This window comes from Oculina patagonica, chromosome 1, assembly GCF_052425735.1.
Source record: "Oculina patagonica isolate OP01 chromosome 1, crgOcupat, whole genome shotgun sequence".
Lineage (NCBI taxonomy): Eukaryota > Metazoa > Cnidaria > Anthozoa > Scleractinia > Oculinidae > Oculina > Oculina patagonica.
In genome coordinates this window covers 35175408-35194262 of record NC_135758.1, presented here as the reverse complement: position 1 = coordinate 35194262, position 18855 = coordinate 35175408, and the positions used below count along the sequence as shown (strand labels likewise).

Here is an 18855-nt window from a genome sequence, read left to right as displayed (position 1 = left end):
TATCATTTGGCAGCTTTCCCTACCCTTTCTTCCTACTTCCTACCCTTCCACCTAGGTACCCCGGCGGAGCCTCCCCGTATGGCCATATGGGAGTACCCCCCCCCCCCCGGGTTGAATTCGGGCCAGGAAACCTCCCCTATTGGGAAACATTGGGAATGGAACCTAATACTTTGGAAAGCAACTGCTACCTAAAACAATATAATCTGAAGAAAGGTCTAAAAATTACATTTCAAAGATGACTGCGTTGGGATGTGTTTTCTGTTCCGTAAATAAAACGAAAGTACTAAGTGACTAAACTAACGCCAGTTTTTTCATGTAAGATATCAAACACAAATACAGTGTTTCATTGGGATATTCAAACACCGAGTAGAGAGTGCAGCCGAAATTTGAGGTGTTTCATAGCCGATGAAACGCTGTCTCGAGTGTTTGATGTATCTTCTCAATCGAAACAAGAACAACGGAGTAAACGGAGAAATATAATCGTAAAAATCTATGCTAATGACGACCGGGTATATCCAAACCTCCTTCACGGTTATGATTTTCTTTGTTTTAACTTGATGAATAATTAATGAGTTTGAGAAATTCAGTTTAAAAATGTTTAAGGCCAACAGCTTAAAAAAACACTTTAAATTTATTTAGATTTTGAAATTTGGATAATAAATCAGTTGGGAAACCTGGATTCTCGATTCCAGCTTCCAAATACAAAGGCAACGATTTGAATTTGATTTGAATCGAATGGTTGGAGTTCGAAATCCGGATTGCTTTTTACGCGGCGAGCGAACCGCCTAGAGTCGTTTATAAACCGGTGAGGATTAAAATAAGCTAGTTAAAACGATAGATTAGGGTTTTAACTACTTGTCTTGTTTGTCCAAAACTTAGCTCTTGCTCTAAGAGCAGTTTTCAATTGAGTGTCGTAAAACCAAAACCAAAGTAATCGCTCTGGCCAATGACAAAGAACACAGACAATCCAGTGAACCAATGACAACTCGAAGCAAATACATGTAGCCCGCACGAAGCGCGGGAAAACATGCGCTAGCGAATCACGATTGGTTTTGGTTTATTTCTGATTGGCTGAGAAAGAGGCGCGAGTTTTTTTAGCCAATCACCAAGCGTAGTAATACAAAACCAAAGCAAACGAAGAATTACTTTCGACACTCAAGTGAAAACCGCTCTATTATGATGTTTAGTAATCAGCACGTACATTTTGCCGTCATCAAACTCTTCACATACACGCAAATATTTACTAAACAAAGCACTGAGAGCAGACTTAACTTACCGTCACTGCAATCTTTAAAAAGACAGATCAATTTAACTAAGCTTTCATCATCGAAAATTGAACATGAATGCGAGAACTGTGTTTTATGTAGCACATGATCTACTTACGAATAACTTATTTTAGAATTATTGTTGGAATTATTGTAAATAATGTAGTTAAATTTAAGTCTCTTTTTATTGTAAATCTCAATTTTAGGTGTTTTTTAAAACATTTTATAACTTATTTTATTTATTTTATGTGTTCCCTTTTAGTAGAGGGTTTTTATCCTCGACTAGATTATATTGACACATTAATAAAGCTGTTCATTCATTCATTCATTCAAACAGGTCTTCGTTAACCCTTTGGCACATGCAGGGATTTCAATTATTACAAATTTCTAATTAACAAATGAATCAATTGATGTGTCATGTAGAGCTGAAAGCCTTCTCAAGAATTCCCTCCCCACCAAGCATCTGTTGCCATCGTGACAATTAGCTTAGAGGTTCATAATATGTTTGCGGTGTGTTTTTGCTGCTTGACAGCATAGCACGAGATTGACTTGAATAAAAACTTGAAGCTTAAAATAAAGGTGTTTTCACCTTATTATACTGTTGCTATGGTAACATGGTAAGGCAAGAAAATGATCACAGCTTGTTCAGCAATGATTCAGCATTCGTTTTATACTACTATTGTAACATCAACTGACAAAGAGTGGTAGTGTTGGTGTATCAAAACTAAAGAGCTGGAAAGTGCAGGCAACCGTGTCCATATTAATCAGCAGTATTCTTGTATAGTTTAAATTCACAACAGGTCGATGCAAGTTTTTGCAAATTTTCTTTCTGAAAACAAAGAATTTTTTGAATCTGTCTTAGTAACACAATGAACAATTAAACTCCATCAGACCTGTTTATACAATGATGATCGGTGATTCTCCAAAAGGCTTCTGATTTACATTTGTATGTTCTTAAATGAACGCATAGTTGATTAAACGCAAACATTCTTGCCTAGTTAAAGTTTGGTGCCAAAGTGTTTCATAAATTTCGATTAATTATAACTTAACTGATTTAGACGTCGGCATGAAACAGGCTACTTTTATTTGTAGCTAGAAAAAAGCCTTTTGTTACTTCTAACATTTAACATACTTCTTTATTTGCAACTAGAACTTCAACTAAATAAAGAAAATTTATCAATTGTGACCTCAACCCGTTTCATTAATGTTATTTATTGGCGGTCAGTTATCATAATAAACTTAAAAATACAGTTATATCTGAGCTAAAAAAGGCAGCAGAAGGGTGCCGAAAATTTAGTTTATATTTTGTTACTTTTTTAGGTCAGACTGATCACTGTATTTTTAAGTTTGTCCAGTTTTTGCATGTTAGCGCTTTATTTCAATCCGGTTAAACTCTGGGAGCGAGTTCGTTCATTTCCTAGTTTTCAATTTTTAAAATAAAAATAAGTAATTGAAAAGCTGTTTTTAAAACATCAGCTTCTCATTTGCATATTAAAAACGTTCGCAGTATTAGTTTCTAATCCTGATTGTCTTATTTTTGTCGTTTAAAAGACGTTATTGCGATTCCAAAACCATAAGTAATATTATTCTGAATTAATTAGAATATGTCACGTATAAGGAACTATATTTTAATTGCAAGAGATATTGTAGGCTATGTAGACATGCACAAGGTGAATTATGTAATTACATTACTTTGACATTTTGTGCATGTAAATAAAGAATGACATTTTAACATATTGTCAACTAAATCAAAGCATGATGAAATGAGCCTCGTCATTTTTTATAAATAAAAATGTGTGATAATTATTTCATATTCGGGAAGTACTTTGCTGTAAAAACTAGAAATACACGAAGAAAAATTTGAGCGATAAAAGACATTTAGCCTGCGAAAACAGTCACATAAAACAAGACCCAACAAGCATGATGACTAAGTATTCAGATGTGGAGAAATGCCTGGGGAAAAATTTACGGCTACACTAGAAAGACGTTTAACAAATAGGAAAATTTAAAGAGTTTACCTTTCGATAGTTTTTACGCGGACTCAACTTATGAAGTAAATTCTGCAGCAACACATTCTATTTCTCTATAAATCTTTCGTTTTCTTTTGTACGTTTGTGTCTAACAGACTAGTAAAAAATTGTTAAACATGTTACATAAAATCACTCTAAATCTTTCCCTTCTTGTAATCAAAAATGTAAATAAATCTTACTTTCATGTTGAGTTGATTTTTTTGCTCCACATTATCTTGATAAAGCATATGTCACATGTACTCGGAGTTTCTCAGGAGACGATTTCATTCACATACACTTTGCCATCGAGCGTCTTCTATATTTTTAATCAATTTTTGCCGTCCGACGGCTTTTCGTGTACCCCTGTAGCGGTCTGCAGCCGGTAAGCTCTACATTTGCTCACTGGCATCATCAGCTTATCATAAATAGTCATTCCCTTATTATGTAAAGACAGAGTTCAATTCCAAATAGAAATACGAACAATTAGCATGGCGAATGCTGTTTCATTAAGTATTGTTACTATTGTTTATAGTATCAAGACGTGAATAAGATGTGAAACGCACTTGCAAGGCCATTTATTCATTAGACCCGTTCTTTATTAAAATTGCGCATGCGATGTTTTCTTTTGTAAGCGGCACGTAAATTTTGCCGCACTGAAAAACTTACAAACTGGAGAGTAGCCCCCAAGACCCTTTGGCACATGCAAAGATTTCAATATCACAGATGTCAAATAAACGAGTGAATCAATTGATTCAAAATTGATGTGTCTTGTGGAGCTGAAAGTCTTCTCGGGATTTCCTGCCCCACCAGGAGTCTGTTGTTATCGAGATAATAAGCTTTAGTAGAGGTTCATAATTTGTTAGCAGCGTGCTTTTGCTGCCTGTCAGGAAAAACTTGTATATTAAAAAGGATTTTAGTCTACTTTTAGTTTTCCTCATTCAGGAATGAGGAATATTTTAATTTGAAGGCCTGAAAGAAAAAAAGTTGTTTTTTTTGTTTTTTTTTTTTAAAGGCCATTTAACTGCACGAATCCACGAAAAACGGTCCTTCTACCGGAAGCTCAGATTTTACCTCGCTAGAATCCGAAATTTTACACTCTTTAGTTCATACTACAAAGACGTTTACATCGCCGTGAATCTTTCCCAATTTTAATTGCATATACCGATTCTTCCTTAGTCAATATTTAGTTATTATTTTTATCTCTGGTTATTTCTGAGAAAACTGAGCCACGATTAAGTAGACACACTTTTTCATTCAAGCAAAAGTCTAAAATAACCCAAATCCAGCAGGTCAAAAAGTTCACGGGTAGTGCTTCAAATATTCTGATATTTTACTAAAGAGAGTTCAGTCATTGATATGTAGGTTTTTACGGTTTCATTTGTGTGGGGTCTAGTAGGGTCTAGTAGCAGTTTTGCACAAACGCCGAACAAAATTTAATAAAATTTCAATTCAACGCCTTAGAAATGAACAACGCAACACGAGACACGCCACAATAGAAAAATTTTACTAAATTTTTTGCCAAAGGAAGCACAATAAAATCAGGTTTAATGTCTTCAACATTTGAAACGTTAGCAAAAAAAAAAGTGTTTACCTTGAAAATTGACTCATTGTTGTGTATCAATTAAATGGATCACAAACTGAACGCTTACATTCCCGATGCATTCGAGATGAAAATAAAAACATAGCCACATGTACACATTGAGTACCTATTTTCATATCCATCCGACGGCTTTTCATGTATCCCCTGTAGCCTGTATGCTCTACCTGGTACTGGAAATATAATCGAACACATCGGCATGGCCAATGTATGTGATTCACTGCATACTTTTTCAGTCCAGTCCTAGCGTATTTTGGCGAAGCCGTAGAAAAAGTCAAAATACAAATCATAATTTAGCGTGTTCCAGGCTGTCGGTAGTTGGGGGAGAGCGAAAAACCCGGGCGGGCGTGGAAAAACGAGAGCGGAAGAGGGTACCTGCTTCCCCCCCCCCCCCTTTTTTTTCCTCGCTCGCCCGCGTTTTTCGCTCTCCCCCAACTACCGATAGCCTGGAACAGGCTAATCAGAAGTAAACATGTACAGCGATAGAAGACACTAAAATGTCTAATAAGAGATTTATCATCCAACGTTTCCCTTCAATTCCAAATTTCAAGGTTTGAACTGTATTTAGCTTTGTACAATGGGGATGTTTTGGTACCGCTTAAAGAGTCCCATTTCAAATTTTCACGGTCCTACAAACAAGAACATGGTATTTCTAACGTACGTTTTAAACCTTTAAGTCAAAAGTGACAGTCATCAAATTTCTCTTCACAATAGCCACCGATTAAAAGTGCAATTTTTCTAAATTTGGGATTTTGTGATGTTGAGATAAAGCTCTTCAAGAGCGTTCTTTTTAAAAAAGTCCACAAAAAATGTAATTTATTTTCTGTGCAAAGTTATTGGGCGTTTAAGTTTTTGCAAGGTTAATTGTTAACTGCCCCTTGACAAGTCCTGTCAACGCGTCATAAAATCCCAGCTTCATTGTATCACGCAAGAAATTTGCTAGATTCGGCGTGTGTTTCTTCGTGGTAAGAAGCTTGCAAAGTTTGTTCTAAAATGTCTCCAAAGAAGAAATATGGCTGTGTCCGTAATCGTCTGCCACGTTAAGACGGAAGAAACCGAAAAAGGCGTTAAGCGCAGCAAGTTTTGCACAGAAATTAGCAGAGAGAGTGACACGGGCCCTTATTGCAGCCAGAACGAATGGCTGATCAAGCGACAAAGTAACTTGAAAATAAAGGGGAACTACTCGATACTATAGTTGTCAATAAATTGTTCTGACGCGTGTATCTGTTTGTTTTAACATCGTTCAAACTTATACATGTTAATTTTTGATTTTATTATAAAATTATATAATACTAATAATAAATTTCTATTTAATAAATTCACAACTAATATGGTCTAAATAATAATGCAAGCTGGTTAGCCGTTCAAAATTTTGAGGTTCACTGATTATTATTTGTCTCAAAAAGCTATTGTTCCAAGAAGGAACCATCCTTTTTCCCTCATGGGCTATTGCTACTCCTAAGGTGTTTCAATACCTTGGTAAAGTAATATTTTTAACCTCCCTTTAATTTAGATGTAACTTTGTACATTGTAAACCCATATTTAAGTTTGAAATATACAAAATGTATAAAAATAAAATAAACCCTCATCTGTTATACGTCCTGGCTTGTTTTGAAGGATCTGTAGGCACTGTATGTGGTATTTACATCTTAACTTTTAACTGATTTCAATCTCAGGTACTTTGATATCTTAATTTCCTTACTCACGTGTCCAAAGTAATTCGGGTCTTTTTGCCGGCGAGCCTTGGAACAAAAAGCAAAAGGGCCCTTAGTGCCATGACCACGTTGGCCAAACGGCGCGAAAGTGGTCGTGACTAGAATTGATACTCCAAACCTAACCGCAACCAACCTTTGCTAAAGTAGGCTAACCGGAGTGCTATTTAGGCTAACCAGAGTGCTGTTTAGTATTCACTACATGAACTGAGTGTTACGTGGTATAATATGTCTCGCTGTCTCGGTATCTCATTACATCAACTGAGTGCAGAATAGTCAGTCCCTATGCAGAAATGGGTTCCAGTCTCCCAGCTGATTTCTGATTTGGGGGTATCCATTCTAGTCATGACCAAAGGTTTTATCCTTAGTTCTAAAGTTTTCACTGGAGCCAGGTCCCTCGCAGTTTATCAATCTTTTTATTTTATGACGTCACTTCCTGCTCATTGCTGCTCTGACCAAGGACTGCATCTTCATGTTCTCTATGCAATGACTCCAGGTTTTGCGTTGTAGACGCGTTTTCAACTGCCCGAGTCTGATCCGAACTATTATCGATGCTATCGCCGTGTTGTATGCCTTGTTGTTGTTCGTTTTCTTTAACTGATTCTTTACTGTTTAAGCTTAAGTTGTTTTCTGCAGCGTTCAAATCATCGGCCATTTTAACCGGTTCGATGTCACTGCCGTCAGAATTTACGTTGTTAGTCGTGTCCTGTACTTGAACGGGTCCTCCAGAACTGTCTTCCATTTTAATCTCCAGAATCTCGTCATTAGTCGTTGGCTGCTCGTGCGTCATCGACGAATCTTCGTTAGCAATCGTAACAATGTTACAGTTGTTCGCTGGTTTCTCAGCAGATTGATTTTGACTCGCATCTTCATTGTCAGTTATCGATACATCCTCGTTTTGCTTTGATTCTGTCGATCTATCCACTACTCCTGCGTTTAGGTCCAACGTTTTATCACCGTTTGCCGAATGTTCTCGGGTCTGTTCGTTTTCCTCGATGCAAACGTTGCTGGGAGAAGCTTGGGCTGAACGATCTTTTATTGTTTCTAACAAGTCGTGTTTTTCAGTGATTTGAGCGTCCTGATCGTTGTGCTCTCCAGTGCTATTTCTTCTTTCTTTATTTCCGTTTTCATCGTCCCCTCGTGCCTGTTTTTGGCTATTTTGATGTTCATCTTTCTCTCCTCTAGATTCGCTTTTCATTATTACTGCAGACCTCGAGTATCCGTTGGAAAGTGAATTTCTGGCATTCTTTGCATCAACTGAGTAATCGTTGAGACATTTTTCCAGGTTTTCACGAACTGCAATGGAAGATATGAAATCCTCTAGTTAGCACGATATTGAACACCACAGTTAAACTCCGAAGACAAAAATAAATACAGTCCAAAACCCTATTAATTCGTACACAGTAAACCGATCCACGGAAGTGTCCGAATTATACGCCTGCAATTCTCTCCCCCACCCCTCCAATACGCCTTCTACACAGGCTAGTATTAAGGAGGCTCAAAACAGTTTTCAGTACTTTCAAGCTCTTATATACTTTGATGGGTCAGTGCTACAAACATTTATCAGTTACCACTACAAAAATGGTAAAAAACAAATGCCCAATCATTGATAAACAAATTTTGATTATTTTCTTGACGTCACTGGTAACCATAGTAACAGCATAACTAGTTAAAAACACCTTTAATTTAGATGTAAGTGCTTATAATTCAAATACGAGTCTAGCCTGCGAACAGGCTCCCGAGTGGGGCTTTCGCGAGCGAGATACCAGAATCTGGTATCATGGATCGGCGGTTTTAAAGGACTGTCCACAGGCTCCTGCGCCCCCGCACTCCCCCTCAGGCCCCGCTCTTCCGCTCGCTTCGCTCGAGTAACCCCACTAGCTTCGCTCGCGGAAACCCCACTCGGGAGCCTGTTCGCAGGCTAATACGAGTCCGGTGACCCCCATTTTTTATTATTGAATAATGATCAGCATGTTTTAATTTTGAACGGTTACGAAACACAATCCTGCATCAAGATCACAAAACCCACCTTCGTCGGGCGCCTCCTCCTTCAGATCCTCGAGTTCTATACAGTATGAAGGCCTTCTGCTCCCACCAGACATTTCCTTCAGCATGCGAGCCCGCTCCACCTCCATCTCAGCCCGCAAAACAGCGGTCTGCTCTCTTTCTTGTGCCATGCGCTGTCGTCTATACGCAGCCTCCGCTCGCTGTTGGGCTGCTACTGTCACTTGGGAGTGGGCACGAGTTTCTGAGGAGGTAAGACAGAAAGTTAGGCGGATTGGGTGTTTTAGTTATCAGTCTAACGTTCTGGTTTTTTGGCCTTTGTCGATTAGCATTTTATGTCACTTTTCTGAAAACGACCACGGATGTGCAGGAGTAACATTGCTGGACGGAGGGCTCGTTGAACTTCAAGCAAGCTGTTGTTAGGAAGAGGGGCCTGGAAAAGACTGGAGCACGCAGAACATAACGACAACAGTCCAACCTTTAAGGCCAGCGATGTCCAGTGCTCTTCCAAAATCAGCGTCTTTCAAAATGTTCGTGTTTAATACTGCAGGCAGGAAAGGGCCTTAACTTTGGTGACGGCTTTGAAGTGTGATCTAGTACTGAATTTATAATTAATTAATTGATAAAAAGACTCCTGTAGTTGGCCTCGATAAACACCAATGTGTGAGAGATACAGGCGTCGAGCCACTTGAACCTTAATTGCTAATCAAAGGACTGGAGCCAATAAAACAAATCGAAAGGCAGGGCATGACAGAACTCGAGGAGATCAGATATCGTACGTCTGGAGACGTTAGCTAAGCGGCGCGCACTGCAATAATATGCACTTGGTACACGGAATGGCTAGGCTTGAAATGAAAAAATAATAAAACGGCTTTTCAAATTCTTGAAATAATCCAATAACGAATGCCACACAATTTACGTTACTGAAAACTGATCTTTGCCTAATCGCATTTAGTTTTTTTTACGTAGGAATACGCACCTTACTACTGAATGATAGTGGATTGAAGTCTTACGTAATATTAGTCAGATTTTTTCCTTTTTTGACAGTTTTGATTTCCCTGTGTTATTAATTATACTCATCCTAATTATATTGTTGTTTATCTTCGTAAATTACATTTGACAATAAGTGCATTATAAACGAGGTTAAAAAAAATTGTCCTTCAAAACGATAGGTCAAGCTGTTCTTCTCGAACAGCTCAAGTGGAAATATTCTTAAGGGTTCTCTGTACACGAGACTCGACGATGTGCATCTGCTATACTCTGTCGAATGGTTCAATAAACATACCGCGGAATATCTTCTCTTCTACACTTTTGTCAAGTTGGTGTTTTAGGCCTAAAGGAGTCGCCATACTGGACTGCGCTCGATGGTTTTGTGTTTGAGGGTTTGCCACACCAACCGACTGGCCTTCGGAGCATTGAAGGTTGGCGAGTGCTACTTTGACCGATGACGAGGCGGTCGCTTGAATGACAAACAGCTGATGGTTAGGGGTAAGCACTGTGTCATCGGTTCCACTGGACTCGACTGGGCTTTCAAACAGATCATCCGTGGGCAAACCGGTATCAAAAGGACAATTTTGTTCTGGTTTTAAACCATTTTGCTCGAGTGTAAACAGCGGTGATTGAGCAGTGAATTCGTCTCTGGCATGGCGATGTGCCTTTTGTCGCTGACGAACTGAAGACGTCGAACGGGAGGACGTTGTTACTCTTCCAAACGAGGTGCGGCTTTGGAGGCTTGCTGGGTGTGTCACATCTGCGGTCATTGGGAACTTCAACGTCTTCAGCAGTCGAATACGAGAGCCGGATGTGGGCAAGTGTAGGGCTTGTAAACGTACACACAACACGTCGGAAGATAATCTCGACAATTTCGGGTACCTCAAGGGTTTCATCTGCCGCCTGTGAGTGCGTGCCATGACAAATAGAATAACAAATTGCAGAAAAGGCTGAAAATTGTCTTACGTTCGTGCGCAAGGCTTCAGGTAAAATGCCCTGGATTATTTCTCTGCTGCTTTTAAAGCAAGATAAGGTCTGCAAGACTGTCCAATGGGAAAGCTTGTACTTAGCAAGCTTCTCGTCATAAATAAGGCTTTAAAGCTAAACACCAATCCTAGTTAAGCTTGCATAAACGTCTTAGATTGTATTGCAAAGTAGAGATAAGATTATTTATAGACATTTCTAGAAAGTTCGGAACCTAAAAAATTTCAGACAAAAAGGTATAGAAGTCCATCAATCAACGTGTTAAAAATATTTCGCTTCGAAAATTCAGTGTTACATAGCCGATGATTTTTTTAACAAACATATAAAGATTTTTACAGTGGTATGGTGTTCTATTTGTTTGCAACAAGATTTCTAACACAGAGACAGAACTGCAAAGTCACTTATCAGTACTCCAGTACTCAATCAACCTCTTGAACGATTACATTATCCTCTCGAAATCGCCATTATGGTTTTCATCAAAATGCCATAACTGATTATAATATCACTTAAAATACCATGTTCATCAAATTCATCCTTTTATTCTTTGGCAACGTCTATGGTTTTTTACAAGGTGCTAGCGACAATTTGTTTGTAATTCTTATCCGTCAGCTCTTGTAGTTGTTTTAGATATTGTAGTTTTTCATCGCTTATCCTAAATTTTGCAGCTAACCAATTTTTTCAAGTCCATGCACGTTCGATAAGTGTATAACGACAATATTGTTTCATCAATTATGCCACGTGCCATATAATTCATAAAGTATAAAAATGCTCTAGAAATTTCTCGTGACACGCGTCCAACGAATGTAGGGGTCAGTTTATATTTCTTACTTCGACATCTTTGCTTGAGAATAAGAGTCGACCTTGTGTGGAGCGGGAGCTGGGTACAAGATTTCCGAACTCCCGTCGGCCCCATCGGTCGGATTTTGCAGCTCAAAGTTTCGGATATTCCGGTGAAAAGGAAATAATAAGTAACGACATTAAGTTAGTAATTAAATCGTTTATCAGTTTTTTGTTCCTGAAACAAAAAAGATGCTTTATTATAATAATGATTTGAAGCTTAATTTTAGTGACCAAAAATGCGGGCTGGCACACTTCATAAAGAGCCATTTGACCGTTTTAACTGTTTTGTAATATTCTTCTCTTATTGAGATCTGACCTTAGAATTGAACCTATGAGCCTATATTCAAAACTCCACTCACTTTTTGCCGTGTTGTTCAGTTCATGGAAACTTTACAAAGAGCTGCCATAAAGATAAACGAGTTTGTCTCGTATAGAAGTTCCTTGGCGTGGATGGGGAAGAAAAGGCCGGGGAAAAGGCCGTGAGCGAACTTCCCTTTCCCTGTTCCTCCCCTTCTTCCTCCCCCTCTCCTCGCTTCGCAGCCTTTCCTTCTCTTAGTTCTATTTATTCTCTCATTATCTCCGACCATAGTACCCGTTTCACAGGCTTAAATGTTTTGTTATATTTGATCTTCGTCGGTTGAGGTCCGATTTTAAATGCCAAAAGTACTTTATAATTTTTGTAAACCTGTGATGCCTCCACTCGTTTTAACCGGTCGTGTTGCTTTCTTCATGGAAACCTTTTACAAATAACTTAAATTTCAGTAGTAAACGAGCTTGGATTTGTCTTAAATATTAACAGGTGCTTCGGAGGGGATGGGGAAAAAGAAAGCGCAAGCGAACTCCTTCTCCCCCCTTCTCCCCTCCTCCCCCTTCTCCCCCTCCTCCCCCTTTTCCCTCCTCCCCCTTTTCCCTCCTCCCCCCTTTTCCCTCCTCCCCCTTCTCCCCCTCCTCCCCCTTTTCCCTCCTCCCCCTTTCCCTCCTCCCCCTTTTCCCCTCCTCCCCCTTTTCCCTCCTCCCCCTTTTCCCTCCCTCCCCTTTTCCCTCCTCCCCCTTTTCCCTCCTCCCCCTTTTCCCTCCTCCCCCTTTTCCCCCTCCTCCCCCTTTCCCTCCTCCCCCTTTTCCCTCCTCCCCCTTCTCCCCCTCCTCCCCCTTTTCCCTCCTCCCCCTTTTCCCTCCCTCCCCCTTTTCCCTCCTCCCCCTTTTCCCTCCTCCCCCTTTTCCCTCCTCCCCCTTCTCCCCCCCTCCTCCCCCTTTCCCCCTCCCTCCTCCCCCTTCTCCCCCTCCTCCCCCTTTTCCCTCCTCCCCCTTTTCCCTCCTCCCCCTTTTCCCTCCTCCCCCTTCTCCCCCTCCTCCCCCTTTTCCCTCCCTCCCCCCCCCTTTTCCCTCCTCCCCCTTTTCCCTCCTCCCCCTTTTCCCTCCTCCCCCTTTTCCCTCCTCCCCCCTTTTCCCTCCCTCCCCCTTTTCCCTCCTCCCCCTTCTCCCCCCTCCCTCCCCCTTTTCCCTCCTCCCCCTTTTCCCTCCCTCCCCCTTTTCCCTCCTCCCCCTTTTCCCTCCTCCCCCTTTTCCCCCTCCTCCCCCTTTTCCCTCCTCCCCCCCCCCCTTTCCCTCCTCCCCCTTTTCCCTCCTCCCCCTTTTCCCTCCTCCCCCTTCTCCCCCTCCTCCCCCTTTTCCCTCCCCTCCCCCTTCTCCCCCTCCTCCCCCCTTTTCCCTCCTCCCCCTTTTCCCTCCTCCCCCTTCTCCCCCTCCTCCCCCTTCTCCCCCTCCTCCCCCTTCTCCCATCTCCCCCTCCTCCCCCTTTTCCCTCCTCCCCCTTTTCCCTCCCTCCCCCTTTTCCCTCCCTCCCCCTTTTCCCTCCCTCCCCCTTTTCCCTCCTCCCCCTTTCCCTCCCTCCCCCTTTTCCCTCCCTCCCCTTTTCCCTCCTCCCCCTTTTCCCTCCTCCCCCTTCTCCCCCTCCTCCCCCTTTTCCCTCCCCTCCCCCTTTTCCCTCCCTCCCCCTTTTCCCTCCCCTCCCCCTTTTCCCTCCTCCCCCTTTTCCCTCCCTCCCCCTTTTCCCTCCTCCCCCTTTCCCTCCCTCCCCTTTTCCCCTCCTCCCCCTTTCCCTCCTCCCCCTTCTCCCCCTCCTCCCCCTTTTCCCTCCTCCCCCTTTTCCCTCCTCCCCCTTTTCCCTCCTCCCCCTTTTCCCCTCCTCCCCCTTTCCCCCTCCTCCCCCTTTTCCCTCCCTCCCCCTTTTCCCCTCCTCCCCCTTTTCCCTCCCTCCCCCTTTTCCCCCCCCCCCCCCCCCCCCTCCTCCCCCTTTTCCCCCTCCTCCCCCTTTCCCTCCTCCCCCTTTTCCCTCCTCCCCCCCCCTTTTCCCTCCTCCCCCTTTTCCCTCCTCCCCCTTTTCCCTCCTCCCCCTTCTCCCCCCCCCCCCCCTCCTCCCCCTTTTCCCTCCCTCCCCCTTTTCCCTCCTCCCCCTTTTCCCTCCTCCCCTTTTCCCCCCCTCCTCCCCCTTTTCCCTCCTCCCCCTTCTCCCCCTCCTCCCCCTTTTCCCTCCTCCCCCTTTTCCCTCCTCCCCCTTTCCCTCCTCCCCCTTTTCCCTCCTCCCCCTTCTCCCCCTCCTCCCCCTTTTCCCTCCTCCCCCTTTCCCTCCTCCCCCTTCTCCCCCTCCTCCCCCTTTCCCTCCTCCCCCTTCCTCCCCCCTCCCCCTCCCCCTTTTCCCTCCCTCCCCCTTTTCCCTCCTCCCCCTTTTCCCTCCTCCCCCTTGTCCCTCCCTCCCCCTTTTCCCTCCTCCCCCTTTTCCCTCCTCCCCCCCTTTTCCCTCCTCCCCCCCTTTTCCCTCCCTCCCCCCTTTTCCCTCCTCCCCCTTCTCCTCCCCCTCCTCCCCCTTTTCCCTCCTCCCCCTTTCCCCTCCCTCCCTCCCCCTTTTCCCTCCTCCCCCTTTTCCCTCCTCCCCCCCCCTTTTCCCTCCTCCCCCCTTCTCCTCCTCCCTCCCCCTTTTCCCTCCTCCCCCTTTTCCCCTCCCCCCCCCCCCTCCCCCTTTTCCCTCCCTCCCCCTTTTCCCTCCTCCCCCTTTTCCCCTCCTCCCCCTTCTCCCCCTCCCTCCCCCCTTTCCCTCCCTCCCCCTTCTCCCCCTCCCTCCCCCCTTTCCCTCCTCCCCCTTTTCCCTCCTCCCCCTTGTCCCTCCTCCCCCTTTCCCTCCCTCCCCCCTTTTCCCTCCCTCCCCCTTTTCCCCTCCCTCCCCCTTTTCCCTCCTCCCCCTTTTCCCCCCCCCCCCCCCCCTCCCTCCCCCTTTTCCCTCCCTCCCCCTTTTCCCTCCCTCCCCCTTCTCCTCCTCCCTCCCCCCTTTTCCCTCCCTCCCCCTTTTCCCCTCCTCCCCCTTTTCCCCTCCCTCCCCCTTTCCCCCCCCCTCCCTCCCTCCCCCTTTTCCCTCCTCCCCCCTTCTCCTCCTCCCCTCCCCCTTTTCCCTCCTCCCCCTTTTCCCCCCCCCCTCCCCCTCCCCCTTTTCCCCTCCTCCCCCTTTTCCCTCCTCCCCCTTTTCCCTCCTCCCCCTTCTCCCCCTCCCTCCCCCTTTTCCCTCCCTCCCCCTTTTCCCTCCTCCCCCTTCTCCGATCTCCCCCTCCTCCCCCCTTTTCCCTCCTCCCCCTTTCCCCTCCTCCTCCTTCTCCCCCTCCTCCCCCTTCTCCCCCTCCTCCCCCTTTCCCCTCCTCCCCCTTTTCCCCTCCCTCCCCCTTTTCCCTCCTCCCCCTTCTCCCCCTCCCTCCCCCTTTTCCCCCCCTCCCTCCCCCTTTTCCCCCTCCTCCCCCTTTCCCTCCTCCCCCTTTTCCCTCCCTCCCCCTTTTCCCTCCTCCCCCTTTTCCCTCCCTCCCCCTTTTCCCTCCTCCCCCTTTTCCCCTCCCCTCCCCCTTTTCCCCTCCTCCCCCTTTTCCCTCCTCCCCCTTTTCCCTCCTCCCCCTTCTCCCCCTCCTCCCCCTTTTCCCTCCCTCCCCCTTTTCCCCTCCTCCCCCTTCTCCCCCTCCTCCCCCTTTTCCCTCCTCCCCCTTTTCCCTCCCTCCCCCTTCTCCGATCTCCCCCTCCTCCCCCTTTTCCCTCCTCCCCCTTTTCCCTCCTCCCCCTTTTCCCCGTCCCCCTTCTCCCCCTCCTCCCCCTTTTCCCTCCTCCCCCTTCTCCCCCCCCCCTCCTCCCCCTTTTCCCTCCTCCCCCTTTTCCCTCCCCTCCCCCTTTTCCCTCCTCCCCCTTCTCCCCCTCCTCCCCCTTTTCCCTCCTCCCCCTTTTCCCTCCCTCCCCCTTTTCCCTCCTCCCCCTTTTCCCTCCTCCCCCTTCTCCTCCTCCCTCCCCCCTTTTCCCTCCTCCCCCTTTTCCCTCCTCCCCCTTTTCCCTCCTCCCCCCTTTTCCCTCCTCCCCCCTTCTCCCCCCTCCTCCCCCTTTTCCCTCCTCCCCCTTTTCCCCTCCTCCCCCTTCCTCGCCCATCGCCTCACCTACCATGCCGACCTTTAATACTTTGTTTTGTTCTATCTCCGCCCTATCTTCGAGCAGACGGCGACCAGTCTGCCACTTGAGAGCCTCTTTTACAGGCTTAAGTGTTTTGTAATATTCGATTTCCTTCGTAAGACGTCCGATATTCAAAGCAAAAAATTTAACATTTCTTATGAACCTATTGCTCATTCAAAACTCCACTCGTTTTAGCCGGCTCTGCCGGCTGTTCACTTTATGGAAACTTGAACAAGAAGCTACAAGTAGACTAAGTAAATAGGCTTGTCGCGAAAAGAAGGGACTCCTCAATGGTGGGATGGGAATTCAAACGTCTCCGAGCGAACCTCCCTCCCTTACTCCGTCTTCCTATCCCCCCTCCCCGTCCTTTGCAGCCTGTCTACTCATCACTCTCTCTATTCGCTCTATATCCGCTCCGAGAGGTTGGAGTTCACAGGCTGAATACTGTGTTACATTCAATCTTCTTTCATCGAGGTCCGATATTCAAAGCGAACGTAAAATCATTGTCTATTCTGTCACTACTCTAATTGAACAAGCATGAAAGAGTTTCAGGTTGGTTAAAAGGCGGTTTTATCATTCAGTGGTGTACCAATATGCCGAGATTACTAGCAATAGCTAAGAGCGAATTGAGTCGGATCTTTTGAAAGTTTTTCAAGCTGCGTTCTGATAACACGTGACTGGATGTGACTCGATTTCAGAGAGCAAACTTGAGCGCTTGTTGTATTTACATTCAATTAGTAATGTTTCTATGGTTGTTATGGTTATGAACAAATTTTCAGATAACATATGTTTATCCAGTATTTCTCTGACATCTTTTTCTTTAATAGAAGGTACTATACAAATTATAATTGTCAGATGGAATTATGGTCAGTATTCACTGCAGTAGCTGATATCTCATGGCTTTGCGGTCTTTTGGCCACATTGGATTATATATTCCGTGTTAAACCAGAAGTGGAACAATATAATATAAGTGCAACATATGGCTTGGTAATATTGTTCTTGAGCTGCTGAGAACAATTGCGTTTTCTCGCTTCGTAGCGCGATTAAAAGCCATTCAAATTGTCCAAATTTGTCAGTCAAAGTAATTCTTGATTAAAAATTTATAACTGAGTGCTGTACGTAATAACAAATCAAAGTAAGAAACATTTATTTATAACAAACTTTCCTTTCCGTGTAACTACTGATGTTTAGTATAAAAACTCACGAAACCGGATTATCTGTGTCTTAGTGGCATCAAAGCTTCCCAGAGCATGCTAAAATATCCCAGTTCACTGTGGAAGTTTTACAAAAATCGTCTTGCTAAAACTAAGCTACAAAGCTAGAGACGGGCTCGAGAGGTTTAGCTTATTCAACCATTTCTTACACCTTTGCTCCAGCCCATGGACCGTGCCGGATATTTTCGCATATTCTGCCACACGTAGTGAAATTATGTACAGTAGTCAATTTTAACCATCTGCCAAGCAGTAACTTTTTAATTGAGATTACTAAGCGGGCGAAACAGTGATGACACTCAGTTTTTAGGTCAAAATGCCAACTTCACCACAACAAAACCGCGGTGCTCGTGACCGATTTGTTTAACTTAACAACACGGCTAGCCTGGGGGATAAAAACTACTTACCCCTTTTCGGTGGATGAGCGCTGCTTCCACAACCCATGGCAAAGAAGTAACTTGGGCAAAAGTTCTTTACTGAAGGTTTTCACAGCACAGTTGCTTTCTCAGCACGCGTGAATCGCAGTGTGTTTTGACATTTGTACATTAAAATAACTAACGCAGGAATGTAAACTAGCCTTTTGTCAGGGTATTAGTGCGCGGTGAAGTGATTGGGTCGAGTGGATAATGTGACGCCATAATAAAACCACACAAAGTACAAAATCGTTTAAACTGAGATTAAATTAAAGCCACAAGGGTTATAAATAAAGGTGAAGATAAAACCACTTGTCTCGTTAGAGTAAATCACAACCCTAGTTTATAAAGACCCGTTATCCAGCGCGGAAGGGTTTGTCGTGCTGCAAACATTCATCGCGTCACGTACTGGGAAATATTTACTAAATAAAGCACCAGGAGGAAGACTTAAATAGAACGCGTGACCTCAGGCGCGTGCAAGTATTTAAATTATCACAGCCTTCGGACAGAAATAAACCAATGGTTTTGTTGAATTTTGTTATTTTTCGGCGAAGGTTATCACAAGTTTTCTCGCACCGAGACTTTCAATTTGTTTCAAGGCACAAGTTTTTTTAGGGCCCTGATCAACCAAGCGACAACTAACGGATGTGCCAATTAATCATATATGACGTACGTAATTGAAAAACAAGCAATACTGGGCACAGTGGGAGTTTCCTTTGTTTTTTCCTTCTTGTGTGCATTAGTAGTTAATTATTTAATTTCGTTAACGGAACTTCATAATATCGAGAAAGTTGGAAAAATCTTCAAAATACAGCCAGCACAACAAGTAGATGATCACTAAAAACCGTAGAAAAGAAATGCACTTCTTTTAAAATAAAAATTTTTGCCAATCTTACAAGGGACTCTATCTCATCGAGTAAGGAACCTGTTGGCAATGGGTCTTGGAGTCTTAGCTTCTTTTCTAGTACCAATATAACAGTATGTTCAGAGACCTTCAATTTTCTCTTACAATCGTTGAAGGCGTAGCCTGCAAACGCAAATACGTCTGCGTTCGCAGGCTATTGAAGGCGCGAATAGAATAAAACCGCGGTGGATTGAACGAGCGCAAGAGAGTTGGGAGTGGGTAATCCCGCTTGGCAGTTGCTCTCGCGCTCCGCGCGCGTGCTCGCCCGCGCACGTAGTATTAAAACGATTGATTTATTCTCATTGAATAAATTCCAGTGAACACACGTACAAAATGTGCTGAAAAACGACTCTTTTTGTCAAAATTTTTAGATTTGTTTATTGAGGCAGGGGCAAAAGTAGCTGCGTTTATTTAGTTCGTCTGCAACGCAAACTAGGGCAAGAGGAAAGAGTTGCACAG

The 18855-nt window shown here is 44.2% G+C and overlaps 3 protein-coding genes across 5 annotated transcripts in view; all 3 read right to left on the bottom strand.

Annotated features, from left to right (window-relative positions):
• Positions 1-18855, bottom strand: part of LOC144666560 (uncharacterized) — a 108208-nt gene that overhangs the window by 63863 nt on the left and 25490 nt on the right. The window lies entirely within an intron of this gene.
• On the bottom strand, positions 6095-17649 carry LOC144666680 (uncharacterized). Its single transcript, XM_078528071.1, has 3 exons — positions 17487-17649; positions 8613-8831; positions 6095-7879 (listed from the first exon to the last, which is right to left on the bottom strand). Exons 1-3 carry the CDS (start codon positions 17521-17523, stop codon positions 7005-7007), a joined length of 1131 nt encoding a protein of 376 aa, XP_078384197.1. The 5' UTR covers positions 17524-17649; the 3' UTR covers positions 6095-7004.
• On the bottom strand, positions 8842-10794 carry LOC144666803 (uncharacterized). The gene has a single exon (XM_078528210.1). The coding sequence runs from the start codon at positions 10495-10497 to the stop codon at positions 9841-9843; it is 657 nt and encodes a 218-aa protein (XP_078384336.1). The 5' UTR covers positions 10498-10794; the 3' UTR covers positions 8842-9840.

Coding starts and splice junctions, on each gene's coding strand:
- LOC144666803 (XM_078528210.1), bottom strand. CDS start 10,497: ATGGCACGCACTCACAGGCGGCAGATGAAACCCTTGAGGTACCCGAAA.
- LOC144666680 (XM_078528071.1), bottom strand. CDS start 17,523: ATGGGTTGTGGAAGCAGCGCTCATCCACCGAAAAGGG. Junction 8,832..17,486: donor CGCTCATCCACCGAAAAGGG/GTAAGTAGTTTT, acceptor TTACCTCCTCAG/AAACTCGTGCCCACTCCCAA. Junction 7,880..8,612: donor GGAGGAGGCGCCCGACGAAG/GTGGGTTTTGTG, acceptor CTTCCATTGCAG/TTCGTGAAAACCTGGAAAAA.